This window comes from Sorex araneus, chromosome 4, assembly GCF_027595985.1.
Source record: "Sorex araneus isolate mSorAra2 chromosome 4, mSorAra2.pri, whole genome shotgun sequence".
Taxonomy (NCBI): Eukaryota; Metazoa; Chordata; class Mammalia; order Eulipotyphla; family Soricidae; genus Sorex; species Sorex araneus.
Window position 1 is genome coordinate 104,331,366 of NC_073305.1, and position 25,294 is coordinate 104,356,659.

At 38.7% G+C, this 25,294-nt stretch overlaps 1 protein-coding gene across 1 annotated transcript in view; it reads right to left on the minus strand.

Annotated features, from left to right (window-relative positions):
• The window catches only part of IMPG1 (interphotoreceptor matrix proteoglycan 1), a 101,823-nt gene that overhangs the window by 47,293 nt on the left and 29,236 nt on the right, over positions 1-25,294 (minus strand). Inside the window, 4 exon segments of the mRNA XM_055136703.1 lie at positions 7,315-7,379; positions 7,381-7,560; positions 15,403-15,485; positions 25,101-25,167. Coding sequence (XP_054992678.1) covers positions 7,315-7,379; positions 7,381-7,560; positions 15,403-15,485; positions 25,101-25,167 — 395 coding nt within the window.

The following is a 25,294-nucleotide window of genomic DNA, read 5'->3' on the forward strand; positions in this document are numbered from 1 at the left end:
AATCCCCATATCTTAGAGTTGGAAGGACTTCAACCCATTTTTCATTTATCTCTCGGTATTCTGAAGATTTTATCTAGAGGACTGTAAATGCAAGTCTTGCTTTCTTAAATGACATTTTTCTTGTGGAATCTCTTACTAATTATAAGCAATATATTCTTTATGGGAAATCTTAGTGTTTGGATCTTGATTTAGAAGGACAAGTAATAAAAGACAAAAATATTGACCACAGTGGCTCAACTGTCAATTAAAAATATCTTATAATTCTCTCTAAATCATACTCTTATTATTTTATCTAATGTGTAGCAATTAGGCTAGGGTAGGGAATTTGCCTTGCATGCAGCTGACCCAGGTTTAATTCCTCTGCCCCTCTTGGAGAGCCCGGCAAGCTACAGAGAGTATCTCGCCCACATGACAGAGCCTGGCAAGTTACCCGTGGCATAGTCATTCAATATGCCAAAAACAGTTACAACTAGTATCACAATGGAGACATTACTGGTGCCGTGCTGCTCAAGCAAATTGATGAGCAACGGGATGACAGTGACAGTGACAGTGTAGCAATTGCAATAACATCTTTGCCATGTCTTTCTGGTTTAAAATTAGGATATGTGAATCCTTCCTTCCGAGAAAGCTTATTGCATATTCCATTTATTTCATGTCTACACATTAATCAGTGTGATTCTAGTCGATATATCACATTGTTACAGCTGATTAAAGTTCTACAGGAGTCTAATTTTCACAAGAGTACCAGTTAATAAAGAATATGCTTATGAACTTGTGAAGCTGTCTTTAGATTCACAGGGAGACTATTTCCTGCTACCAAAACCACTGATAACATCAGTGAGGTGGGCAATGATAACACATAATTATGCAACTCCAATTTGCATGCCAGATATTATATTATACTCAGTGTACTAAAGGAGTTCTTTTTAAAAACAAGTAAGAACATGTTCTTCTGCTCCAGGAATTTAGACTTGGAAGCATCCCAGATAAGTGTATGAATCATGGTAAATGTTTGAGGGAGATACGGAATCAGGGAATAGATGGTAATTATGCGTCTTTTCAGGAAGCAGTAAGGGAAAGATTTAAAGCGAAGATGACATGTTATTTGGAACATAAAGTATCAATATGAGGTTAATAGACTAGGAGAATGGAAGGGTTTTGCAGGCATGAAAAAAAATAAGTTGTGCAAAGATGCAAAAGTATAAATACAAAAGACATTTTTTGCCATGGTGAGTGGAATGACCAAAATAAACATAGACTATAGGTTCTGGAGCATTTAAATTAGTTTTCTCTTACTTCTGAGTAAGTGGGGCAAAAAGGGAAGTACTTATTTCTACCACCAATTCTTAGGTATGATAGCAGTTCATTTAATTTCTTCTTCAATTCACCAGCATAATGCATTTTATTTAAAAAAATGTATCTTCTGTCTTTGTTGGGCTTGGAGGAAGCATATCTGGAAGTACTTGAAGCCTTATCTTGATTCAGTGCTTGGGGGTTGATTCCAATGGTGCTCAGTGAACTATGCAGTGCTGGGGATTGAATTTGAGCTCCTGCATGCAAAGTTTGTACTCCTATACTTTATGCTGTCCCTCTGGCACCAAGACCTTACATCTGATTGTCTTAGTTTTTTTTTTTTTTCCTTTTTGGGTTATACCCGATAATGCACAGGGGTTACTTCTGGCTCTGCACTCAGGAATTACCTCTGGCAGTACTCAGGGGACCATATGGGATGCTGGGAATAGAACTCAGGTTGGCCATGTGCAAGGCAAATGCCCTGCCCACTGTGTTATTGCTCCAGCCCCCTAATTGTCTTAGTTTTGACTTTTTGGGTCACACCCAGCAATGCTCACGGGTTATTTCTGGTTTTGCACTCAGGAATTACTTTTGCCGATGCTCAGGGGACCGTATAGGATGCTGAGGATTAAGCCCAGGTGGGCTCTGTGCAAGGTAAATGCCTTACCTGCTGGACTATGGCTCAGGCCCCTTACATCTTAAATGGAGTGTCCAGCCAGTAAGGAAGTCTGGGAAGGAGAACACTAAAGAGTTGCTTGTTTGATTGGCCACATAATCATTCTCCTGCGAGCAATCAGAGAAATCCATTACCACCTACACACCAAAACTAAACAGAATATTTCTGTCCTAATGATTTCAATACTATTTTGAAGAAGCTGATTAATGAGCATATTAGAGGCCAGTTAGAATGTTGAGCTTCTCCTATGTATTTATGATTCTCATTTTTTTATGAAGGAGGGATTTTTATTTATTTATTTATTTATTTATTTTACTAGTGAATCACCGTGAGACAAAGTTACAGACTTGCAGGTTTTCATGCTTACGTTTCAGTCATACAATGATCGAGTGCCCATCAAAGGAGGGATTTTTAACAGATAATGGGCTCTGAAGGAATGACTTTATGTCATCTACCCTAATATATTAATAATAGAAGACCTCAGAATTTTGTATAAGACAAATTCATTTAGTGTTCTAAAGGGATATTTTCCAAGTTCTTTATCTCAGGAGATTAGCTACTAAATTAAACTGCTTAAGCTGAGTTATTTTGATGAGTGCTTTACTGAGATTTTAATGGCTTGGTGGGCGTTTGGTGACACTAACCTTAAAATTTTTCCAGACTACAATTACCTCAGTAATGCTGTAGTGCAGAACTTTGGACTCCCAATAGTCATTTTCCCTGTGCACGTGAGATCAAGAACTGTTTTCTAAAGAAGGGAAGTCTTGCTCTTGAGCTCTTGTTGAGAATGCCCCCTTGCCCCCAAACACTCATCATTATGAATGGTGTATCTTTATCAGGAGTGTTTCCAGTAATGGTATTTAGTTTTCATTACCATACGTTGTTCTATCCCTAACTGGTCTGATTATGAAATCGCATGTATTTGGCCTTAATTGGCAACAAGAGCATAATTACCTGTTAGGTCATATTTGCAAATATTGTGCTTGGTGCTAAATAATTAGTAAAAGTTCAGTTATGAGTTATTATTCTTATTTATAGAGAATTGACTGAAAATTTTATAGTATAGGTCTTTCTTTTAGCTACTTTAAAGTCAGTTCTTGAATTAAAGCAGACTTTCAGAATCCAGCCCTAAGAGGTGGGCTTTGAAATTTTTCAGGCTTTTCCATTGAAGGTCTTAAAGGAACACCTGACACTTATTTTAACCAGTAGAAAGATTGGTAGATAGGACATGGTTCAACATAATACTGAGTGTCCTTCTTATGAGGATCCGTGGGAGAATTTTTTTCTTCTAAGCAGTTACTATGCTGGACGCATATGGATATTAAATTACCTAATCGTGTTTTCCTCATTGCACAATCTGCTAAGAAACTCAGAGCCAAATTTATAAACCACCTAAGTAAAGAACAGTATGTATATTTTGTATATGATTTTTCTATGACCATATAAATTAAAAATATATGTGTGAAATGCAATATTAAATTAATAATTCAATAACTGTGAATTAGTAAATTCATAGTTGTGTAACCACTGCTTTATATAGTTACAAAATACTTCTATTACTCCAAAGGAGTGAACTGATTTATCTATGTATTTATTTATTTATTTTAAGTTGTTCATCAATGACCAACATCCAGAGACTATAAAACCAAGCTCCCGGAAGAGAGTGATGCAGTCTCTTGCCCCCGCGCCTGGCTGTCTTCATTGGGGCCCCTCAGAGGGGAAGGGTTACATTTGCATTTCCTTCCTCCCCCTACCCTCCCCCAAGCAGAGCCTCAACAGTTGAGGACCTCTGGAACCCAGCCACGGCCATACTCGGGCCCACTCTCCATAAGTTTGGACGAGCTACATGCATGGGGGAGCTGCTGGAGGAACCCAGGTGTGCGGGACCCGAGGCCGAGATCTCCAAGGCTCAGATTGGGACTAGGCCTCTTCCACCCAGATCCCCCATTTTACAGTACCTAGGCAGTCACACCCAGAAACTGCCCCCGGCAGCATGTAATCCCATTAACAGCCAATACCCAGAGACTATAAAAACAAGCTCCTGGAAGCTAATAGTTTCTAATAGCCCAGTTCTCCCTCTTGGAGAACCTGACAAGTTACCAAAAGTCTATTGCCCATTTGGCAGAGTCTGACAGGCTCTCCGTGGGGTATTCATATCCAAACTACAGTAACAGATATATACATACCTCTTGGAGAGGCCGGCAAGCTACCGAGAGTGTTCCGCCCGCATGGCAGAGCATGGCAAGCTTCCCGTAGCATATTTGATATGCCAAAAACAGTAACAATAGGTTTCATTCCCTTGATCCTGAAAGAGCCTCCAATCGTTGGGAAAGACAAGTAAGGAGAGGCTGCTAAAATCTCAGGGCTGAGTGTAATGGAGACGTTACTGGTGCCTGCTCGAGTAAATCGACAAACAATGGGATGGTAGAGATACAGTGATACAGTTGCTCATGATTGGATTTCAGTCATACAGTATTTCAACCCCCATCCCTTCAGTAGTGTACATTTCCCAGTACCAGTGTTCCCACGTTCTCTCCCATCAACCCCCCTCATCACTCCCCCAGCTGCCTCTATGGCAGGTGTTTCTCTCTCTCTCTCTTTATCTCTCTCTTTCTCTCTCTCTCCTTTTGGGAATGTGGTTCTCAATATTGGCACTTAAAGGTTATCAAGAATATCCCATTACTTACTTTGAACACTCAGTTCTTCCTCAGCATGATGATTCCCATCTATTATTGTCATATCTGTGTCTTCTCTATCTTACCTACCCTCAGTCCCATACGCACATACAGTTAGACCCAACCAATCACCAATTCTCCTAACCCCTGTTTTTCCTGGCCATGGATATTAGTTTTCTACTATATGTATATATCTATATACACACATATCATATACCATAAATGAATGCAGTCATTCTATATCTCTCCTTCTGACTCATTTCACTCTCCATGTCTATTCATTTATAGAAAAATTTCATGACTTCATTTTTCCTAACAGCTACATAGTATTCCATTGTGTAGAGGTGCTATAGTTTCTTTATTCATTTGTCTGTTCTTGGGTATTCAGGTTGTTTCCAGATCCTGGCTATGGTGAATAGTGCTGCAATGAACTTAGGAGTGCAGATGGTATTTCTGCTGTGTTTTTGGAGCCCCGGGTATATTCCCAGGAGTAGTATTGCTGGGTCAAATGGGAGCTCAATTTCTAGGTTTTGGAGAAATGTCCCTATTGTTTTCCAAAAAGGCTTGACCAGTCAGCATTCCCACCAACAATGAGGGAGAGTCCCTTTCTCCCCACATCTATGCCAATACTGGTTGCTTTTGTTCTTTTGGACATGTGTCAGTGTCTGTGGTGTGAGATGATATCTCATTGTTGTTTTGATATGCATCTCCCTGATGATTAGTGATAAAGAGCATTTTTTTCATGTGCCTTTTGGCCATTTGAATTTCTTCTTTGAGAAAATTTCTGTTCATTTTATTGCCCAATTTTCTTATGGGATTAGGTTTTTTTCTTGTAGGATTCAACCAGTGCCTTCCTTGTATATTTTGATATTAACCCCTTATCAGAAGGGTATTGGATGAATATCCTTTCCCATTCCTTGTTGCTGGTTTTTTTTTTTTTTTTTTTTTTTTTTTTAGGTAAAGAAGCTTCTTAGTTTAAGATAGTTACATTTGTTTATCTTTGCTTCCACTTGCCACTTGCTTGGTCAGTGGTGTTTCATCTTTGAAGATACCTTTAGTTTCAGTGTTGTGGAGGATTTTGCCAATCTTTTCTTCTATGTACCTTATGGATTCTGGTCTGATGTTGAGATCTTTAATTCATTTTGATCTGATTTTTGTGCATGGTGCTAGGTAGAAGGGTGAGCCTCTTTTTTTGCACACAGCTGTCCAGTTTTGCCAGAGCCACTTGTTAAAGAGGCTTCCCTTGCTTCACTTAATATTTCTTGCTTTCTTACCAGAGATTAAATGATCATATATTTGAGGGTGTGTGTAAGGATAGTCAATCTAATTTATTTTTGATTTATCTATTCTACCATTAAAATTCTCTAATATAAAATCTTATTTTATTTTACATATGTCTATAAGTCATCATTATTTTCAATAAGAAATTACTTTAATAAAGTATGAAAAATATGGTCGTACAGCCCAGTATAAGTGAAGGAAGGGTATCGTTGGAGAACATAAGAGGCAAGGAGGAAGCATTTTGTTGAAGGAAAATGAAGAAGGAACTTCAAGAAGGGTCACACTGGTTAAGAGCCATAGGCCAAAAATGTCAGGTAAGAGGAAGCTGTGCATGAGCATATTAAATTGATTCACCAGGAAGTTATCTATGAGTTTGTGTGAAAATTGTGCCAGTGTAATATGTGGCTAGAGGTGGAACTTTCTGGTGATTAGGAGATGCTAAATAATGAAGACATTCAAATTGACTACATAGTGAAACAAAGAGGGAAGAAATTGAGGTCTGAGTAAGTTTCGATAGGTGTGTTTCAAAGGATGGGGGTGACATAAGTCAAGTGCAATAGGTAGAAAAAAGCGTAATGGTCTTACCTTTGTAATCAGCTCTGATAGGACCTTGAGCAAGGCATTTCATTTCTCCAGTGTTTTTTTTTTTCAAATCTGTGAAATAGTAGATTAGCCAGATGATGTCTAAGATAATGAGAACAGTAAAGTATTTGTGAAAATATAGTCGTATTGATGGCCCCTTGCCCCTTGCCTTATGTCTTTGGGATGTCTTAGATCAGTGATTCATAATCAAGGATCATATAGGCCCATTGTTGGTCCCTAGGATATTCCAAGGGGTCAAGGTGAATATTACACAAATGGGGGAACTAAACTATAGAATCTGATGCTATACAGGAAGGGGCCAACCTAAGAAGGGGGCCATGACTAGAAAAAGATTGAGTTACACTGGTTTAGACAGATCTTTAGGCACTTCTTAATGCTTAGAGGTGAGTAGGGTCTTGATGATTTTGAACTGGGGAGCTGTCCTATTCATTTAAACATTAGTTCAACCTTAAATTTTCCTGACTTGAATGACCTATCTACTTTCTTCCTAACCAGTTGACTAGCTCAGAAAATCTGTTTGGGGTTGTGTAAGGGGAGTAAGAATGTCTGGGCTCTGCTTGATAACATACTGGATAACGATACTGGAAAGAGAATCATGACTTCATCTATATCTATTCTTGGTGCGAAGTGATCACCAGAGGTTCATGAAATAAAACACAGGAGGCCAGAAAAGACAGAAGTTAAGAAATGGACTTTGTAAGACTCATGTTAAAACAAGTAACTCTAAGCATTCGTATTCACTATTCTCTTAGAATGAGGAAAACCAAGAACTGTGCAATCACTAACTTGCATCAGTTAAATGAATAGACCCCACATCCAAGGATTGGTCTTCCTCTAGGGCTGTGCTAATCTTTTAAGTCTAAAGCTGTGAGAAAGATTTCTTGATTGCTGCTCCTTCTCCTCTATTATTCCAAGAGGGACTCCTTCACTTTCAGTTTTGTTATAATCAAAGACAGGGGGTCACTTACAGCGAGTGTTGTATCTACATGCTCTTTCCTAAAGATGGCCATAAATTGCACCTCTGTGGAACTTTAACTGTAGACGGAAGAAGACGAAATCCACCTCATCATTATTACATGCATTATTATAAAGGCACAATTAAGTTTTGACAACTCTATAAGACAGTTTCAATCTTTTCCCAAAGAGGCTCTTCAAAAGTATCTTACTTTAGACCCCCAAAATGGTTCCAGGGCTTGGAAAGTGCCCAGGCAAAGTGGGAGACCATAAGTTTATCTCCACTGTTGGCCATGCACCGAGGCCATCCTTACATTCCCAGGGTCTGGGGTTCCTGGCTAGGGGAAAAAACAAAGATCCTATTTCAAAACTACTTTCGGTGTTTATAAGAAATGTTAAATGAGGAAGAATGAACAGGGGTTAGGTTTAATTTGAAGAACTGTTGACTGAATCGATTAGCTATGGAATTTTTTTATTCAAGTTTAGATATTTATGAAAAAGTATTGTCAAGAGTTGCTGTTATTGGCCATATTTTGGTCAGTCTTCCAAATAAAGTCATACAATATAAATCAGCAAGAAAGAGGAATTTCCTTTTTTCTATAATTATTTTCCTTTAGAAATCTTTTAAATAGAGTTATAGAGTACCTTGAAAACCCAGTGGCACAATAGTATGTGCCAATCAAATCCTCAGTTTTTTATTTCTTTTTTAAAGGGCTATGGGGTGCAGCGAGGGTGGAGGGGCACATCCAGTAGTGCTGGGGGCTACTCTTGACTTTGTGCTCCAGGGCAGTTTCTGAAATTTTTGGGAACTATGCAAAACTTGAGCTCAGCCTGTTTAGGTAGCTCTTCTAAAGCTTCAGTTATGTTTATAAATTTTTTTAAAAACTTTATAAAGTAGTTCACAATATTTGATTACATTTAATATTCAAACACTAATCTCACCACCATTACACTTTCCCACCACCATATTTTGGATGCTTCCATACCAAACCCCAACACCTGCTCCAAAGCAGAATCAAAAAAACATATTTTGTATTATTTGTTGTGAAAAACCGCTGCAAATACTACAAAAAAATTTCTCTAGAGGAAAGAGTGTGAAGATTTTTGTATTTCATCGAGGGGCCATTAAGCACTTGTATAAGAGATAACTAATATGTTAAAGGTTGAGACTTGTGTGCTTATATGTTTATATATGTATACATATATCTGTAAAAAATATTTCCCTTTAAGATTGTTTGTCTCTTACTTTGAACCCCATCAAATATGGTGCAGTATTCTTGGAGTATGGGTAGGCTGTGTGGAATAAAGTGTCACGCAGTCCAGGAATAGGTTCACTTGTGGGTGAGGTTCGACCCGAGCAAAAAGCTCCAGCTCTATGGTCTTCCTTCCTTCCTTCCTTCCTTCCTTCCTTCCTTCCTTCCTTCCTTCCTTCCTTCCTTCCTTCCTTCCTTCCTTCCTTCCTTCCTTCCTTCCTTCCTTCCTTCCTTCCTTCCTTCTTTTCTCTCCTTCCTTCCTTCCTTCCTTCCTTCCTTCCTTCCTTCCTTCCTTCCTTCCTTCCTTCCTTCCTTCCTTCCTTTCCTTCCTTCCTTCCTTCCTTCCTTCCTTCTTTCTTTCTTTCTTTCTTTCTTTCTTTCTTTCTTTCTTTCTTTCTTTCTTTCTTTCTTTCTTTCTTTCTTTCTTTCTTTCTTCTTTCTCTCTTCAAAAGTTATTCTTTAATGAAAAGAAGTATTCTCTATGAATTGATATTTCCCCCTATTATTTAAAAAATAACAAATTGATACATATGAGAGAAATGTAAGTAGTGAATGATTAACTATTATCACATTTAGTAATTCAATAACTTACAAAATATTATATGTATATATCCTGATACCAGGTTTTATGTTTTTATTTTATGCCACAAATCCACACAGAGGGATGCAGAAGTGTTTTAAAGGATACAGAACTGATAATGTATATTGTAATCAGTTCTTTGAGCCACAATAATCAAAGTTTAAACTTCATTGTTTCCCTAGTCAATTATGGGCTCCAAGCTGGATTCTTATTACTGAGCTCTCTATGGCATAATGACCCGTTCTCAATTCCAACTGACTTTGGAACCAAGGAATAAATTAGCTCCCCTGCTTTATTTCTGACTTAGGTCGGTTTTGTACAGAAGTGAGTGTTCATAGGGAATTTCACATCACTAATGACATTTTAGAAATTAGGTTAATGTATACTTTCATCATTTTAATGTGATTTTGTTTTTCTAATTTGATTTTGAGATTTATAATTTGTGTCTGCTGATCAAATCATTGCTTGTCTCCTTATCTTGCATAGTGTCTTTGATTTGAGTTTTTAATCCCAGTAGGCACATTTAAATGAGACACCATTTAAAAAAGTCATTAGTTTATTCTGGGCTCTCTGTGTAAAAATTGTTGATGAAAGATCATCACATTCATTAATGGGGAAAATATATATTCTATCTAAGAACAAAAGAAATATAAATTATCCACCTCTTTTTTCTTTGATACTCATTTATTTATACACGATGGGAACATGCAAGAGAGAAAGAATCTTTATGAAATTTATACAGGCATTAAATATATTGCTTTATATGCAAAACATTTCTACTGTGTACATGTTCATTTACAGCTTTGAAAATAACATAAAAGCTATCATTAGATTATTTTTTTCCAAAAGCTATCATTAGATTTTGAATAGAAATTGTGAAAATCATAGGAATCTCAGGTACTAAACATCATTAAACATTTCTGATGAAGATTTGAGTCTCAGTTCAAAGATTATAGGTATTTTTGTCTTAAACTCTTTGAGTTCTTTGTGTTTCTTCCAAAGAGGCAACAAATATTTACTCATGCATTTTATATTTGGGGTGTTGTTGGTGACAGGGCATTTTTAGAAAAGTGATTTGCAAATGTGTTTCTTACCTTTTGAATAGCATTATATGATTATTCTATTCCTGAAGGCAATTTATCTGAGACTGGCCCCTGTAACTGGTGTTTTGTTGACTGATTGTTTTCACATTGCTTTAATCAGTAAGCTTTGAGGGAATGAACAACAAAATTCAAATGAAACAAGTTGCAAGAAAAGCCAACATCTGTTTACTGAATGGGTGTTCTGCACCAGAGAGTTTACATACATTCCCATTTAATCTTCATAGCAACACAATCCCCATTTACAGATAAGGGAATGCATAGAGAAAGACAATGTTGGCAATTGGATAGTGGCAGAACCATGATTCAGACCTTGACTAGCCTGATCTTTACTTTGAGTTCATTTCACCTTGCCACCATCTGCTCATGACTGACAAAAGGCCATTTGGTTGCCAAGCTGACAAAATATTTGTCAAAATTTGACAGATTGGGCTGGTGAGATAGTAGAGTAGGTAAAGTGTTTGCCTTGCACACAGCCAACCTTGCATGAACCTGATCCTCCGCCCTGCCAGAGTGATCCCTGAGCATAGAGCCAGGAGCAAACCCCGTGCATAGCTGGGTGTGGCTCCAAAACAGGACACCAAAAACAAAGCCAAAACCACGACATATCCTCTGGTACATCATATATGAGTGTAGTTTAAAGCTATATTCATTTTTCTCACTTTATTATAAATAATAATTGCTGACAAAGAAACTCAGTGTATGGGGTGGAATATGGAATTAAAGTTGGCCTGGACCTTGAATTCATATGACTTTCATCCCTTGATGTAACCTGAGTGAAAACGACTATGGTACAACTATCCTTCTGTGGGCCAAAGGAACATCTCCACCTGCCTCTTTGGGGCTTCTTTGTGTGGGCAAACATGTCCATCTGTATCAGCTATTCAGCCTCCCCCAGGCTTTTATCTGCAATAGTTTTTAATCCAGAAATCTCTTAAGAGAGGCTTTTCTAGAGGGCTTTCTTGAGTTAAGACTTTAATTTTGTGAAGTTAAAAGCAATTTTAGGGGTAGGCTGCTGCCAGCAGGTCAACCTGTACCTGATGGTGCCTTCAGGCTTCCTGATACCTCCAAATTGCCACTGTGTCTTTGGCTGGATACAATAACTTGGGGCCAAATTTACCAAGAAATTAAATGGCCAAAAGTTAGGTATGTGGGAGACACACCCACAAAACACCTATGGCTCAGCTATATAAACTCATTTTATTGGCCTTATTTCAGAGACCCATAAATCTCAAAAGAGGTCAGAAGCCACAGTTAATCTTGGACCCATGCATGGTTGAACAGACTGGGGTAAATCGAAGGGGGGTGGGTTAGTCTAGTGCCTGCCCAAGCAGAGTGCCCAGCAGCTGCTTGCTTCAATAATCCAAAATCACTGCCATAACCCCGGCCTGACTCCATGGTCTCAGGACAGACCTCATCAAGATATAATCTGCTGAAAATTCTGGTGTGCGGGTTTTCTGACTGAAATGAAATTTCCAGGCTTTCTCGGAGTCGGGATGGGCTACCTCCCCCTACCTCCCTGTACTCCTGGAAGCCTTGGCAGTCACATCCACACCCCAAAGCTTCCACCCAATTGAGAAGCTACTCCAGCCTTATTGTCCCAATAAAAATACCGAATGCCCCGAACAAACACCATGACCTCTTAGCACCTGTATTACAAACTATAATGCACAAAAGGAAAAGGAGAGAGAGAGCAAGAAGGAAAGTGCCTCCCATAGAGGGAGGCTGGTGGTGGAGTGTGGGCTGTTGGGGAAATGGTGGTAGGGAAACAGGGGACGATGGAGGTGGGAAATGCACACTGGTGAAGGAACGGGTGTGGGAATCATTGTATGACTGAAACCCAATTATGAACAGCTTTGTAATGGTTTATCTCATGGATATTCAGTTAAAAACATTAAAACGTGATGTGGAGTACATGCCCAATTCAATCAGCTTAATCAATGTCTGAATAAATAGCAGTACTCCTACATTTTTTAAAAAGTAATGTTATTGAAGTATTGCTGCCATGAAACAAACTGTACATGTTGAAGGTATACATTCAGCTAAGTATAATACTAGAGATCTGAGAGACTGATGTCATTGTCTAGTTATAATAAGCATGGTCCTTGCTCCTGATGGTATATCTAGAAATCTTTGTAGCCCTTTTCTCTTATGTACCTGTCTTGCAGTCTTCAAGTAACTATATTTTCAGGTTAAAAAATGATCTAAAAGTAGACTGTTCCTATGAAATCATTGGTAATTCACATGGTGCAAAGTGAAATGGTAATTTCCATGAATGTCTATGAAAAAAAAATGTGAGCACTCCCTGATCCTTAAGACTACAAAATCCTACCTAGAAGTACATAAAACATAAAACATAAAATGCCACTAACATTTAGTAAAAGTAGGCATGATGTGTTAACTGTGTGGCCTGTGTAACATTGTTCCTGAAAAAGGAGCTTCATGGTGTCACCTGCTTGGGGTGCATGCTGCCTTTTCAAAAGCTGCATAAAACCAATAGTGAAAGCTGTTTATGCTTTTTACCCTTTATCATATAGTAAGGACTGTTCCTTGAATTTCTTCCTCTTAGTAGAGAGAACAGAAACTAATGAAGATTTGTTAATAATAGTCAATGGAATATTTTTAAAAAGTGGAGGTGGGGCAGGCAATCTGATCTGTTCTCTGTCACTATTAATCATTTTTTTGAGTTAAATATAAATAAAATGATGATATATTCCTTTCATGGTCATTGTGTTTTTCACTCAGCATAGTTATTTTGAGATAACCAAAGCTATGTATTCTAATAATTCATTTCTTTGCCTATTGGTATGTATTATGCTGCTTCCATCTATTGGTCATTATCAATTCAAATGAACTTAATTGTGGATGATGCTTAAGCAATAATATGTTCTCCAACTAGAGTGAATCATTGTTAACAGTTTCTCATATTGTTGTTAAGAGACAAAGCTGGACTTAAAGTAAAACTTTTGTGTTCATCCTTATAATTGGGTTAATAGTAGAAGTCCTGGGCTTGGAGAAACGTCTCAGAGGTTGAACACATGCATTATGGGTAGAGAAGCTGGGCTGGGTCACTGGCACAGTAAAAAATAAAGGAAAAAGATGAAGTAACTAATTCCCCATTGTATTGAGAGTTGAGTGTGTCATTGATAAAAAGTACTAGTTATCAATGTGTAGTTTGGCTTCTAGATAAATGAACAGAAGAAGGACAGTGTCAGAAGATACACTGGGTTTTAGGATCCAACCCCACAAGAAAGCAATTTCTTTTCTAATAATTTTCCAATATTTTGAGCATTGTTACTAATGATGACAAGTTTTCACACTCAAGCATATTATATTCAGAGGCAAGCATTTTTTTTTCTGGGAGTCTGTCTTAATTTCATACTGAATTATTTGGAAAATTGATCAAATCTGTAATTTCTGGCAGAAGTAGTAATAAATCTTACAGGGATGATAATGTAGAAAAGATATCATTTCAAGGTATATACCTTTAAGACTTTCATCTTGCAAAACTTCATCACCTACCTTCTTGATTTTATTCTGAAATATGATTTTAAAAATTGGTTTTTCCATTTTGATTTTTTTTCTTTTGGGGTCACAGCCAGCGATGCACAGGGGTTACTGCACAGGGCTCATGCCTCAGGAATTATTCCTGGTGGTACTCAGGGCACCATAGGAGATGCTGAGAATTGAACCCGGGTCCACCGCATGCAAGGCAAATGCCCTACCTGCTGTGCTATCGCTCCAGCCCCAGTTTTTCAGAATGGAGGGAGGGAAGAATGAACATTTGCACAATCATCAAGGAAACTAATTTTCTTTAGCTTCAAATTAAAAAATTGTTCTTTAGCATTAGTGACTAGACAGAAGATCTTGACATCTATGCAGGAAATTCCATCAGCTTTTATTTCTCTCTCATCCATCTAATTGCACATGGAATACTGTGCAGCATTATCTTGAAATTAAGAAAAATAAATCTGCTTTGGCAAATATTAAGGGTTTTAACTTTTATAACTTTCACTTTTCAGTGTTTAATTTCTCTAAAGTTATACCAGAGGATCCTGATGCTTCTGAAAAAAATAAATTTAATGCCCCACTGCCTTGAAATTATTTTTGAGAGTGGGTGGAGTCCCTGCTTGTAACATCTCGTTCTAGAACATTAGGGTAAAGAAATCAGAAAGGACCAGCTTTCCCATTTTGCAAATCCTCCTTGGGGCATATAATCTCATTATGCAGTGAGTCATTAAGAAAATATTATGATCTTAGTCATATATATTTTAAATAATGATAACTATAATGAGATGTAAGCATTCTTGCCCCTAGTCCCAAACCCACACGAGGATGGTGAGATGCTGATGCATATAGTCCTGTTAGTGGGTAAGTGTTGAGGACATAATCAAACACTGTTTTAGCATGGCATTATTTTGTTACTTTTTTAATTTGAAAAGTAATTTTTTCCTGGTAACACACTGTCCAGACATCAAAATGATGCAGCAGCTGTATTTTGTAAGTCTTACTTCCATCCTTGACTCTAACTCCCCCTTTTCCTTGAATTCTCCTACTGCATAAAGAGTCTTTTACTAGTTTCACCTATTTTTTTTAGGGCCCACCTAATATGTTGAAATGATGATAACACTTAGCATTCAATAGGAAGCCGGGCAATCAGAAAGCAAGACAACTAACTGCAACTATTTTTTGATCTGTCTCTACTGAGGCATTTTCCTAAGAGGTTCGTTTTAAACATTGCCAAGGACAAGCAGATGAGCTCTCTGCAGAAAGCAGCATTTCTGACTCCATAGGGAAGAAGGAATCCAGTTCCTGTGTTGCCCCTTAAATATCACCTAGAGTCATGTTCTAATTAGACAAGTTCTTTATCTGAAATGTATTCAGTTTTCAGGATTTAGCCGAGCTAAACAATCAGGGGAAAGGGACCTTATAATCCTCATGATATTGCTTTTAAAAGAGGATAGGAAGAAAGTCATTTAAAAATTGAGAAGAGTCAAATTCGCTTACTTACCTAAATCCTAACACCTGGATTTCTTTGAATCCTGGAAGTGTTTTAAATACCTTTTGCATCTGCAGAAAGAAAGAATTTATGAAATGCTTTTTGGTTCTATTGGGTCAGATCTTACCTAAGTGAAATGCCTGAACATTTTTGAGGAAATGAGAAAAGAAAATGGAAACTGTGGCACCTCTCAAGGTCCAATTCTTTGTTCTAAGCTATTTCTGAACCCCAGAGGAAAGAGTTGTGCTTTTTATTTAAAAGCTGTAATTGAGTGGTTCTGACCTGCTTTAATGATTACTTTACCTAGAGTATGAAATAGCTTTAAGATGGTACTTGGAAGAAACCTTTTTTCCCCTATAATGCCTGTATTTATATACACATAGACTGTAATTTCTGAATTGAATTCTATGATTTAGAAAATATCCATAATGTTAAAGGAATTATTAAAGTAAAAATGGTTTCTGCACTTAAAATGGTAAAAGCGGTCTGTAAAAGCTTAAGTTAGCTCTAAGATTTATGTGGAATTCATAGTAAAGTTTTTAATTAAGCTAACCTTGCTAATGAGGCAGAATGATAGGATATTTTACAGTTGTATACTCAATTACTCCCCAACACACTACAGCCTGACTTTGCCCCATTTTCTCCCAGCAAAGAGGGATTTCTCCAGGCCACTGTCTCTCAGCTCTTTCAAATCCATTGGCATTTCTATTTCCCCTCTACAGTTGTTCAACCCTGTTCTTCTTTTCCACTGACCTGTGCACTATCTCAACTTCTTTACCCTATTTCTGTGATCACTCTTCACTTTACAAAGATTCTACATGTTTTCACCTCAGTCTCTTAAGGTAACTTTTCTCACAGTTACTCAGGAACTTAAGGCAATGTGCTAAATTCTGGGAGTACATTACCACATGGATGCACAGGAACAGCCCCACTCAGCTCCAACAAAGCCTGGGGGCAAGAAAGACCAAGAGGAAGAAAGGGAAAGTGAGGTGAAAGCAATGTTGAAAAAGTGCGCAGGGACTGGTCCTTTAATTTTTTTCTCTGGTTCTAATCCTCCCCGCCTCCTGTTGAAGGATCTCATTTTCTTTCATGGCTTAATAGCCACCTAAGACACTAGGAATTTTCCACATAAATATTCTAGCATTTTGTCTTATTTAAGTATGTGAGGTAGAGTCATTCCCATTCTCTTGAATTTGCTTTCCGTCCTGTGTACTCTCAGTGAATCCTCTCTCTATCTCATGACCTCAGTGAAGGTCATGATACATGTTATCTTTCAGCAGAGATGGCCCTGGAATCTCAGCCAGCTTTCCTCTGTGCTCCTTAAGTCCAATCACTCCTGGTGTCTCACATTACTTGATTTTCCACTGTATTACCTTTATTCCCAAGACTGATACATCCTCCATCCCTTAACCTCTTGTACTGCTGAAATGTTTTTCTGGGAGTGTGTGGTGAGAGGAAAGAGAAATTTAGGTGGGAAGCTATGTCAGGGAGATGTCTACACTTGATTATAGTTTTTTTCTAAGTAAATCATTCTGTATTTGGTAGAGGGTTGTTTTTTGGGCCACACCCAGCTATACTCAGGGGTGACTCCTGGCTCTATACTTAAGCCACTCGGGAACTAAATGGGATTCCTGGGGCTTCTCTGTATCAAAGCAGGCTTTCTACCTGCTGAGTATGTCTTTAATCTCAAGTAAATCATTCTATACTTGTTGGTCTTTACTAGAAAACCTTTGACGGGTGGCACTGCTTACAGTATAAGGTTCAATTCTTTTTTTTCTTTTTGGGTCACACCTGGCGATGCACAGAGGTCACTCCTGGCTCTGCACTCAGGAATTACCCCTGGTGGTGATCAGGGGACCATATGGGATGCTGGAAATTGAATCTGGGTCAGTCGCGTGCAACCACACACCCTACCCATTGTGCTATCACTCCAGCCCCAAGGTTCAATTCTTTAGAAAAGCACTTAAGACACTCAACAATCTAATCCTTCCACTGCCTGAGGACCTTTACCACCTGTACTTTCAATTAGTACTAGTTTCTTGGCCAATTTTGTATTTTCTATTTTAAAAAATCTCCAACTCTGTTCATATATATATATACATATATATATTTAACCCAAGAGACAGTGTCTTTTACTTTTGTTCATTGATTGTCCCTTTTTTGTCTTTCACAGACTACCCAAATCACTTCTCTACTAAAGCATTTGTGGAGCTCCAAATCAGTTTCCATTTGTTCTTAACCCCAGTATTGGAGAGTTTAACATTTGATATATCACATACAGGCTGGGAGATACATCGTTTTCCCTTACTAAGATAATGTTCCTGGGATTCAGGGACTATGTTATATTTATTTATCTTGATTTTCCTCCAGGGAGCTAGAAAATTGTTGTCACATAATAGGAACTCATAAAATTTTGTTTACATGAATGAGTGTTTCTTTAGTCTCTGAACACAACAGCATGTTGCTCTCTTGTTACAGTATCCCAGCTTAATTCTGGGTTTACATGGTCTATGTCAGGGACTACAGAGAGATGCACAGAAGCCCCTAGTTTACTCATACTGGACTTTAGCATGCATCATCAAGTTTTTTTTTAAGCTATAAGATGAATTTTCTGAATTTTCTCTCTATATGATAGTTTCTTATGCAAATATTAAAAATAATTTTTACTTTATCCATGTATAATTACGATAGCCATGAATGTCATGTAGTTTTTGAGCAATAAGGAGATAACTATGCAGATCTGAGTTTAAACATTAGTTTTGCTACTTTCTAGTGGCAAGGCCTCTTGAATTTATAGTTTAATGTCTCTGACTTTTCTTCTCCTTATCCAAAATGCAATAGCAAATACCTATGCCCTATGGTTGCTGTAAGGAATAACCCATAAAATAAGTGCCTGATATCCAGTGAGTGGAGCAGCAGAGTTTTTTTATTTTTTAAATTTATTTGCTTATTCTCTAGTTCTCCTCTGGATTGCCAGCAGCTTACTTGCCTTACTTTTCTATTACTCCCTCAAGAACCACAAAACACGGAGATTTTCCTACCAAACCTTCCATCAGTTGTTTCTGAAAGGTTCAGTGGGAGAAAGGATAGGATGTAAGTCCTCATTAAGTATCAGGATCAGGGAGCCTAGATGATACGTTTCTGTGCCTCAGTTCTCAATCCACCATTAATTTTGCAGAGGAGAGCTAGGAAATTGGGCTCTGCACAACTGGTCTCTGTGGTGGTGACAAATGGGAAAGGGTGTGGGCAGGCTTCAGGTCTGCTCTGACCTCCATTGACATACAGCATGGGGTCACAAGATATTTGTTGTACCTGAAACAGTTCCTGGGACTGTTTAAGTGTAATACTTCGCGCCTGACTTGCCCCCCTTTCTCTGGGATTACAGCAGAGATGCTGTTATATATAGCACAGGGGACTGCAGCTCCAGCATGGGGAGCCAGAAGTGTCACTGGGGAGTGCCATCTTCCCTCCAGGAGTGCGCTGGCAAACTGGTTTGAATGGGAGGGATTTATTGCTTGTGTCTCTGCCCTCCTTGTGAACCTATCTGTGATTGATTGGAAATCAGCTTTGCTTGGGAGGGTGCAAAAGGCAACTAGGGAAGAGATGACAAATGCCTCCAGTTAATTCTGCTAAATAATCTTCTGGGGACCTTCTAATCATAGAGTACTAACCGCTAACTTGCTAATTAAGTGCCCAGTTAATGTTATTAATAATACTAAGTATACAGGGGCCTTCCTGATAGTGCTGGAATATATGTTAACAGGGCTATAAAAAGACAGCTGTGTTGAATTCTCATGAATGTTTGCACAGGATAAAGCATTCAGACAACAGTTAAGCATTTCTTTTGACATTTGCATTAAATTACTCATTAGGTTTATTGTGGAAATCAAATTACTGCAAAGCACTGCCCATTAGTTCCTGATTAAGCCTGAATGGCTGCATTCATGCCAGAACTGGGCTGTGGTGGGGTTATCTGATGGCAAGCTGGGAGGGGATAAGGGCAGCTCAGGAGCCTGGAAGGGGAACAGATGCTAACATAGAGGGGCTACATCCTGCAGGTACCAGTACAAGTGCCATGTATGACAGTGCAAGTGGAATCAGGGGACTTCTTTGATGAACGCTGGAACAAGATGGAACAAGACTTACTCTTCTTTAAGTATAGGTTTTATTATTTATTTTTAGTGATTTTTTTTTTTTGCGTTTCAGTCATACAATGATTGAGTACCCATCCCTCCACCAGTGCCCATTTTCCACCATCAATGGTCCCAGCAGCCCTCCCACCACCCCCACCCCGTTGCCCGACCCCTCCATCCCACTCTGCCTCTGTGGCAGGGCATTACCTTTTGCGTTCTCTCTCTCTCTCTCTCTCTCACCCTCCCCCCCTTTTGGGTGTTGTGGTTTGCAGTAGAGGTATTAAGTGGCCATCATATTCAGTCTATAGTCTACTTTCAGCTCACATCTCACATCATCCATCCTAAGACGGGCCCTCCTAGCACCCTTTACTTGGTGGTCCCTTCTCTATCTGAGCTGCCTTTTCCCCCAGCATGTGAGGCAGGCTTCTAAACTGGAGTAATCCTGGTACTTTTCTCTAGTGTTCTTGGGTGTTAGTGTCCCATTCTGTTACTTTATATTCCGAATGAGCGCAATCTTTCTATGTCTATCCCTCTCTTTCTGACTCATTTCGCTTAATATGATACTTTCCATGTTGATCCACCTATATGCAAATTTCATGGCTTCATCTGTTCTAACAGCTGCATAGTATTCCATTATGTAGATGTACCAAAGTTTCTTTAATCAGTCATCTGTTCTCGGGCACTTGTTTTATTTTTTCCAGATTTTGGCTATTGTAAACAGTGCTGCAATGAACATAAAAGTGCAGATGTCATTTCGACTATACTTTTTTGCATCTCCAGGATATATTCCCAGAAGTGGTATTGCTGAGTCAAATGGGAGCTCAATTTCTAACTGTTTGAGAAGTGTCCATACTGTTTTCCAAAAGGGCTGAACCAGTTGGCATTCCCACCAGCAGTGAAGGAGAGTCTCTTTCTCCCCACATCCACGCCAACTCTGGTTGCATTTGTTCTTTCAGATGTGGGCCAGTCTCTGTGGTGTGAGATGGTATCTCATTGTTGTTTTGATCTGCCTCTCCCTGATAATTAGTGAAGAGCATTTTTTCATGTGTCTTTTGGCCATTTGGATTTCTTCTTTGAGAAAGTTTCTGTTCATTTCTTCACCCCATTTTCTGATGGGGTTGGATGTTTACTTTTTGTGGAGTTCAACCAATGCCTTATAAATCCTTGATATCACCCCCTTATCAGATGAGTATTGGGTGAATATCCTTTCCCATTCTGTAGACTGTCTTTGTATTCTGGTGACTGTTTTAACTATAGATTTTTTTTGTTTATATACCCCAGTTTTTAATTATATTTATTTGGAATCACTTCACTTGCTTTCACATTACTTTTATTTATTTATTTATTTATTTATTTTAACTTTTTAATTAAATTTTATTGAATCGCCATGTGGAGGGTTACATAGTTCTCAGGATTATGTCAATTATACAATACTCAAACACCCTTCCCTTCACCAGTGCCCCTATTCCATCACCAACCACCCCAGTATACCTCGCGCCCCCCCACCCCGTCCCCGCCCTTGTAATTGATAAGTTTCACTTAGTTTACGCTTTATCTTGGTTACATTCTGTTTCAACACATTACTCGCTATTGTTGCTAGGGTTTCAAGCAAGTCCCATTGTTTGTTACATAACTTTTCTATTTTTTCCCCCCTCAACCCGCGCCACCGAGTTCACGCCTGTTTAGTATTCACCACGCTGCCTGACAAAGGAAAAAAAACCGGAAAAGATGGTTATTTCCTGTCATCAGCTGGCGTGGGGCTCTGGCTTAGTTGATAGTCTGGTAGAAAGTCTGCAGTTTCTGGAACCAAAAGTAGTGTGCTGGTGTCGGCCCCGGCTCGAGATTCCACCAGCATCTCGCTGTTCCATGTACATAATACTTTATTCCCTTGTATCCCATTCCCATGCCACCAGGTCCCTGTCAACTTAATGGACATCATACTATGGTTAATGCCACGCCACGTTTCTTCCCGAGAAAGAAGGATATTTCTTCTCAGCTGGCGTGGGGATATGGCTTAGTTCAATCTAGAGAGATGGCTACCATTTTGGTTGCCTTCAATATTTCAACAAAAAACTTACTATTCTTGTTAGGGTTTCCCACCAAAGTCCAACCCGTTAAAAGGGAACCATTTCATATTGCTGATGATTAGATGACATTAGGTCACACGGCCGCAGCAGCGGCTGCGTGGTTTTGGGTTTCTGTATAAAGTCCAGGGAAAATTCTGCCTGAAATTCTATCACTACAATCTTTTACCCTTTTATGGTGCTCATAAGATGGGAAAATCTAGAGAAATACTGGGCCCCCGCACGGGCGGAAGTGGGAAAACTCCCTTGTCCTCCTCAGTCATACTGGAGCTGCGGGCGTGGCGAAGTGGGAAAGCCCACATGGCTGCACTCTCTTTAAGTGTCTGAAGTGGGCGGAGAATGGTACTTCCCCGCCCTCGATCTCCCGCCAGCCGCGCCGCGCATTTGGGTGTGTGTCTCCATTCTGTGCTTAGAGAAGTGGGGTGGAGGCTGTGCTGTGCCCAGGAGAGGTTGAGGGAGAGAGAGAGATTAAAAAAAAAGAGAAATGCCGGGCCCCCGCACGGGGGGCCTGGCGGAAATGCTCAAATCACATACTGCAGGTTGCTGGTGGGCTGCTGGTGTCCAAAGCAGCTCCCTTGTCCTCCTCAGTCATACTGGAGCTGCGGGCGCGGCGAAGTGGGCTATAGATTTTTTTAAAGCTAGAATGGGCATGGCCATTTGATGGGGATACAGAAATCCTCTCCCCATAAATATTTATCTGGGAAGTGTTGGAAGCATAGCATAATAGTTAAGATCAGGGGCTCTGGTGTCAGGCTGCTTATGTATGCATCTTGATTTTGCTAGTTATAGGTGTGACCTGTTGCTATATTAATTAGTCCTTTTGTGACTCAGTCTTTCTATTTGTAAAAAAAGAGAAATAGAATAGCTTAAATTACAGGCTAATATAAAATCTTCAATGAGTTAATACATGTAAGGCATCAAGAAAAGTGCTAGCTATTATATCTATACACAGATCTGGAAAGATATTTTTAAGGTCACATTTCTTTTTTTTGTTTGTTTCTTTTTTCCTTTTTTAAAAATTTTTTAATTGAATCACCATGTGGAAAGTTACAAAGCTTTCAGGCTTAAGTCTCAATTATACAATGCTCGAACACCCATCCCTTCACCAGTGCACATATTCCACCACCAAGAATCACAGTATACGTCCCCCCCTCCCCAGCCTGTGTAGCTGATAAATTTTACTTTACTTTCTCTTTACTTTGATTACATTCAATATTTCAACAAAAAACTCACTATTATTGTTTGGAGTTTACCCCCAAGGTCATATTTCTTATTTACCAAATTAGAAATATAAGGTCAGGGAAATGATGCCCAAATTTCCACAAGTAACTTTAAACAATGGAAATATTAGAAATCAAATAATAAGTCAAGTGTAATTTTTTTGCATCATTCTATATCAGGTTGTTTTAGGTGATTAGAAAACTTGCAACAGGTCTGCTAAAGAGACCTTATGGTCAATTAAGTTTATGGTCAATTTGGAAGATTCTTTGATTATGCTAAGGATTTTCTAGAAAAATACATTTTAAAGAACAAATAGAAAAAGTGGAATTATTTTAAAATTCATTTTATGTAATAATCCATGTCTAAGTGCTTCTCTGCTTCATAAACATCTCATGCTGATGCCTTCTTTTTGAAGTTTATAGAAGTGATCCTTTACATTTTGTTGACTGAATGCTGATCCAAGGAGAGAGGAGAATTTCAGAGTTTGGAAAGCTTTATTGTTAATCACTTCAGCTGAGAGAAAGGAAACATCACATTCCCTAAGTATTCGAAGGGCAGGGCCTATTTGTTTTCTACCAGTACTGAGAAAGACGCTTGGCATCCAGACGCCCCATAAGTATAATTCATGGTTATGTAATCTTGTGATGGTCTTAGTTTTGCATTGACAGTCACTAAGTATATTAACTATATTTTAAACTGTTATGATGGAAGGTTGGTAAGGGTAAAGAAACAGTTTCTGTCTTCAAGAGAGAAACTATGGCCTAGTGGTGCTGGCTGAGGGTAGCATCAGGAGGGAGGAATGAAACAAAAGATGATAGACTTGTAACCAAACAATCTCTCAGGATGAACAGTGTGTGACAACAGTGGACACCAGGTGTTACCAGAGAAGAGATACTAAGGAACTTTCCATAATAAGTATATTTATCTTAGGAAGGGCATTTAGACAGTGGTGAATATGGAAAGGTTCTAGGTGAGAAAAGATGGGAAAGAGACACCATCATTAATGGTATTGTAAGCCACAAAAATCTCAATCAATTTAAAAAAGATTGGAAAACAGTTTGCATTTCTGAAAAGTAGAGGGCAAAGGAGGGGAATGGTAACATGAGATAAAGCTGGAAATTAAGAGATCTTTAGTTCCAGAGGTCTTCGAATAGCATTTAGATGCCACATTCAGCATAACCATTGGAATTTATCCTGTAGGAAATAAAGAGCTGTTTAAGTTAATTAAGGACAGGCAGATATCATGATAGTTGGTAATAGAAGGGACAAGGTGGGCAGTTCCTCAGTTTAATGACAGAGAACAAGGTTAACACAACTGTCTTTCATTTAATGTCATGGAAAATGTCAAATCTTTAAATTGCATTAAGCTATAAAGTAGAAACAATATATTACACAAAGTATTATGGATTAAATATTTATATTTCCTTTTTTCTTCCCCTTTTTATTGATTCACCATGAGCTACAGTAACAAATCTTTCATGTTTGAGCTTGGATCATACAATCACCAAACACCCATTCCTTCACCAGTGCACGTTTTCCACCATCAAAATCCCCAGTATCTTTCTCTCCCCCCCATCTCACACTTACCCCTGCCTGTGTGGCAGACACTTTGCACAATACTCTCTTTCTCTACTTTGGTTACCTTCGATTTCGAGACCAGTTTCACCACCACTCAGAGGTATGGCACCTGCCCCCATCTGGAGTGGCCTGGCGAAAGTGGCCTATTGCAAAGTCCAGATGCAGCAAGTTGCTCAGGTCTGAGATTCATTTGTGTGTCTCTGGCTCATGGTCGTGTGTGGGCATCATCTCAGAGTGAAGATTTATATTTCAACAAATTGTATTCCAAGTTGATGCTTTACGTAGACTTAGACCCGCATAAAAACTGCCTAGTGGTATTTACTTGAATGAAAATTTAAAGACTAATATTAAAAAAATATCTAAACATTACTGACTTTTAAGAATGAAAATACTGGTCTTGTGAGGCTCTGATTTGGCCCCTCAGCACTGGCAGGTGTGGCCCCTAGGCACTGCAACAGTAAGAAGAATGGGAAGCCAGAATAGAAAACTTTCTTGGACATACATTTGTTCTAATATTTTGGTATCATCATTTTTTTGTCTTTAATATTTTAAAGGTAACACCTAGCAATAAGAGGTTGGAACTATTGGCCAAAACGATTTATGTTTGCTAGGTTTCCAGATTTTGTTAGTCGTGATTTGGAAAATGGTTTTGTTCATTGAATTTACTCACCATGAGATTTTGCTGGTAACTTTTGGTTTCAAAGGGACTGGCAGTCAGGAAATTATTGCCCTGAAATCTGTTTTGTCAGAGAAATACTCAACTCCACCTTCTTCTCTGTTGGGCCCTCAGGAACATCAATAAATTCTATTTCTTTTTCCTGAGTTAGAAAAAGGATTACTATTAGAAAGTGCCATGAGCAAATG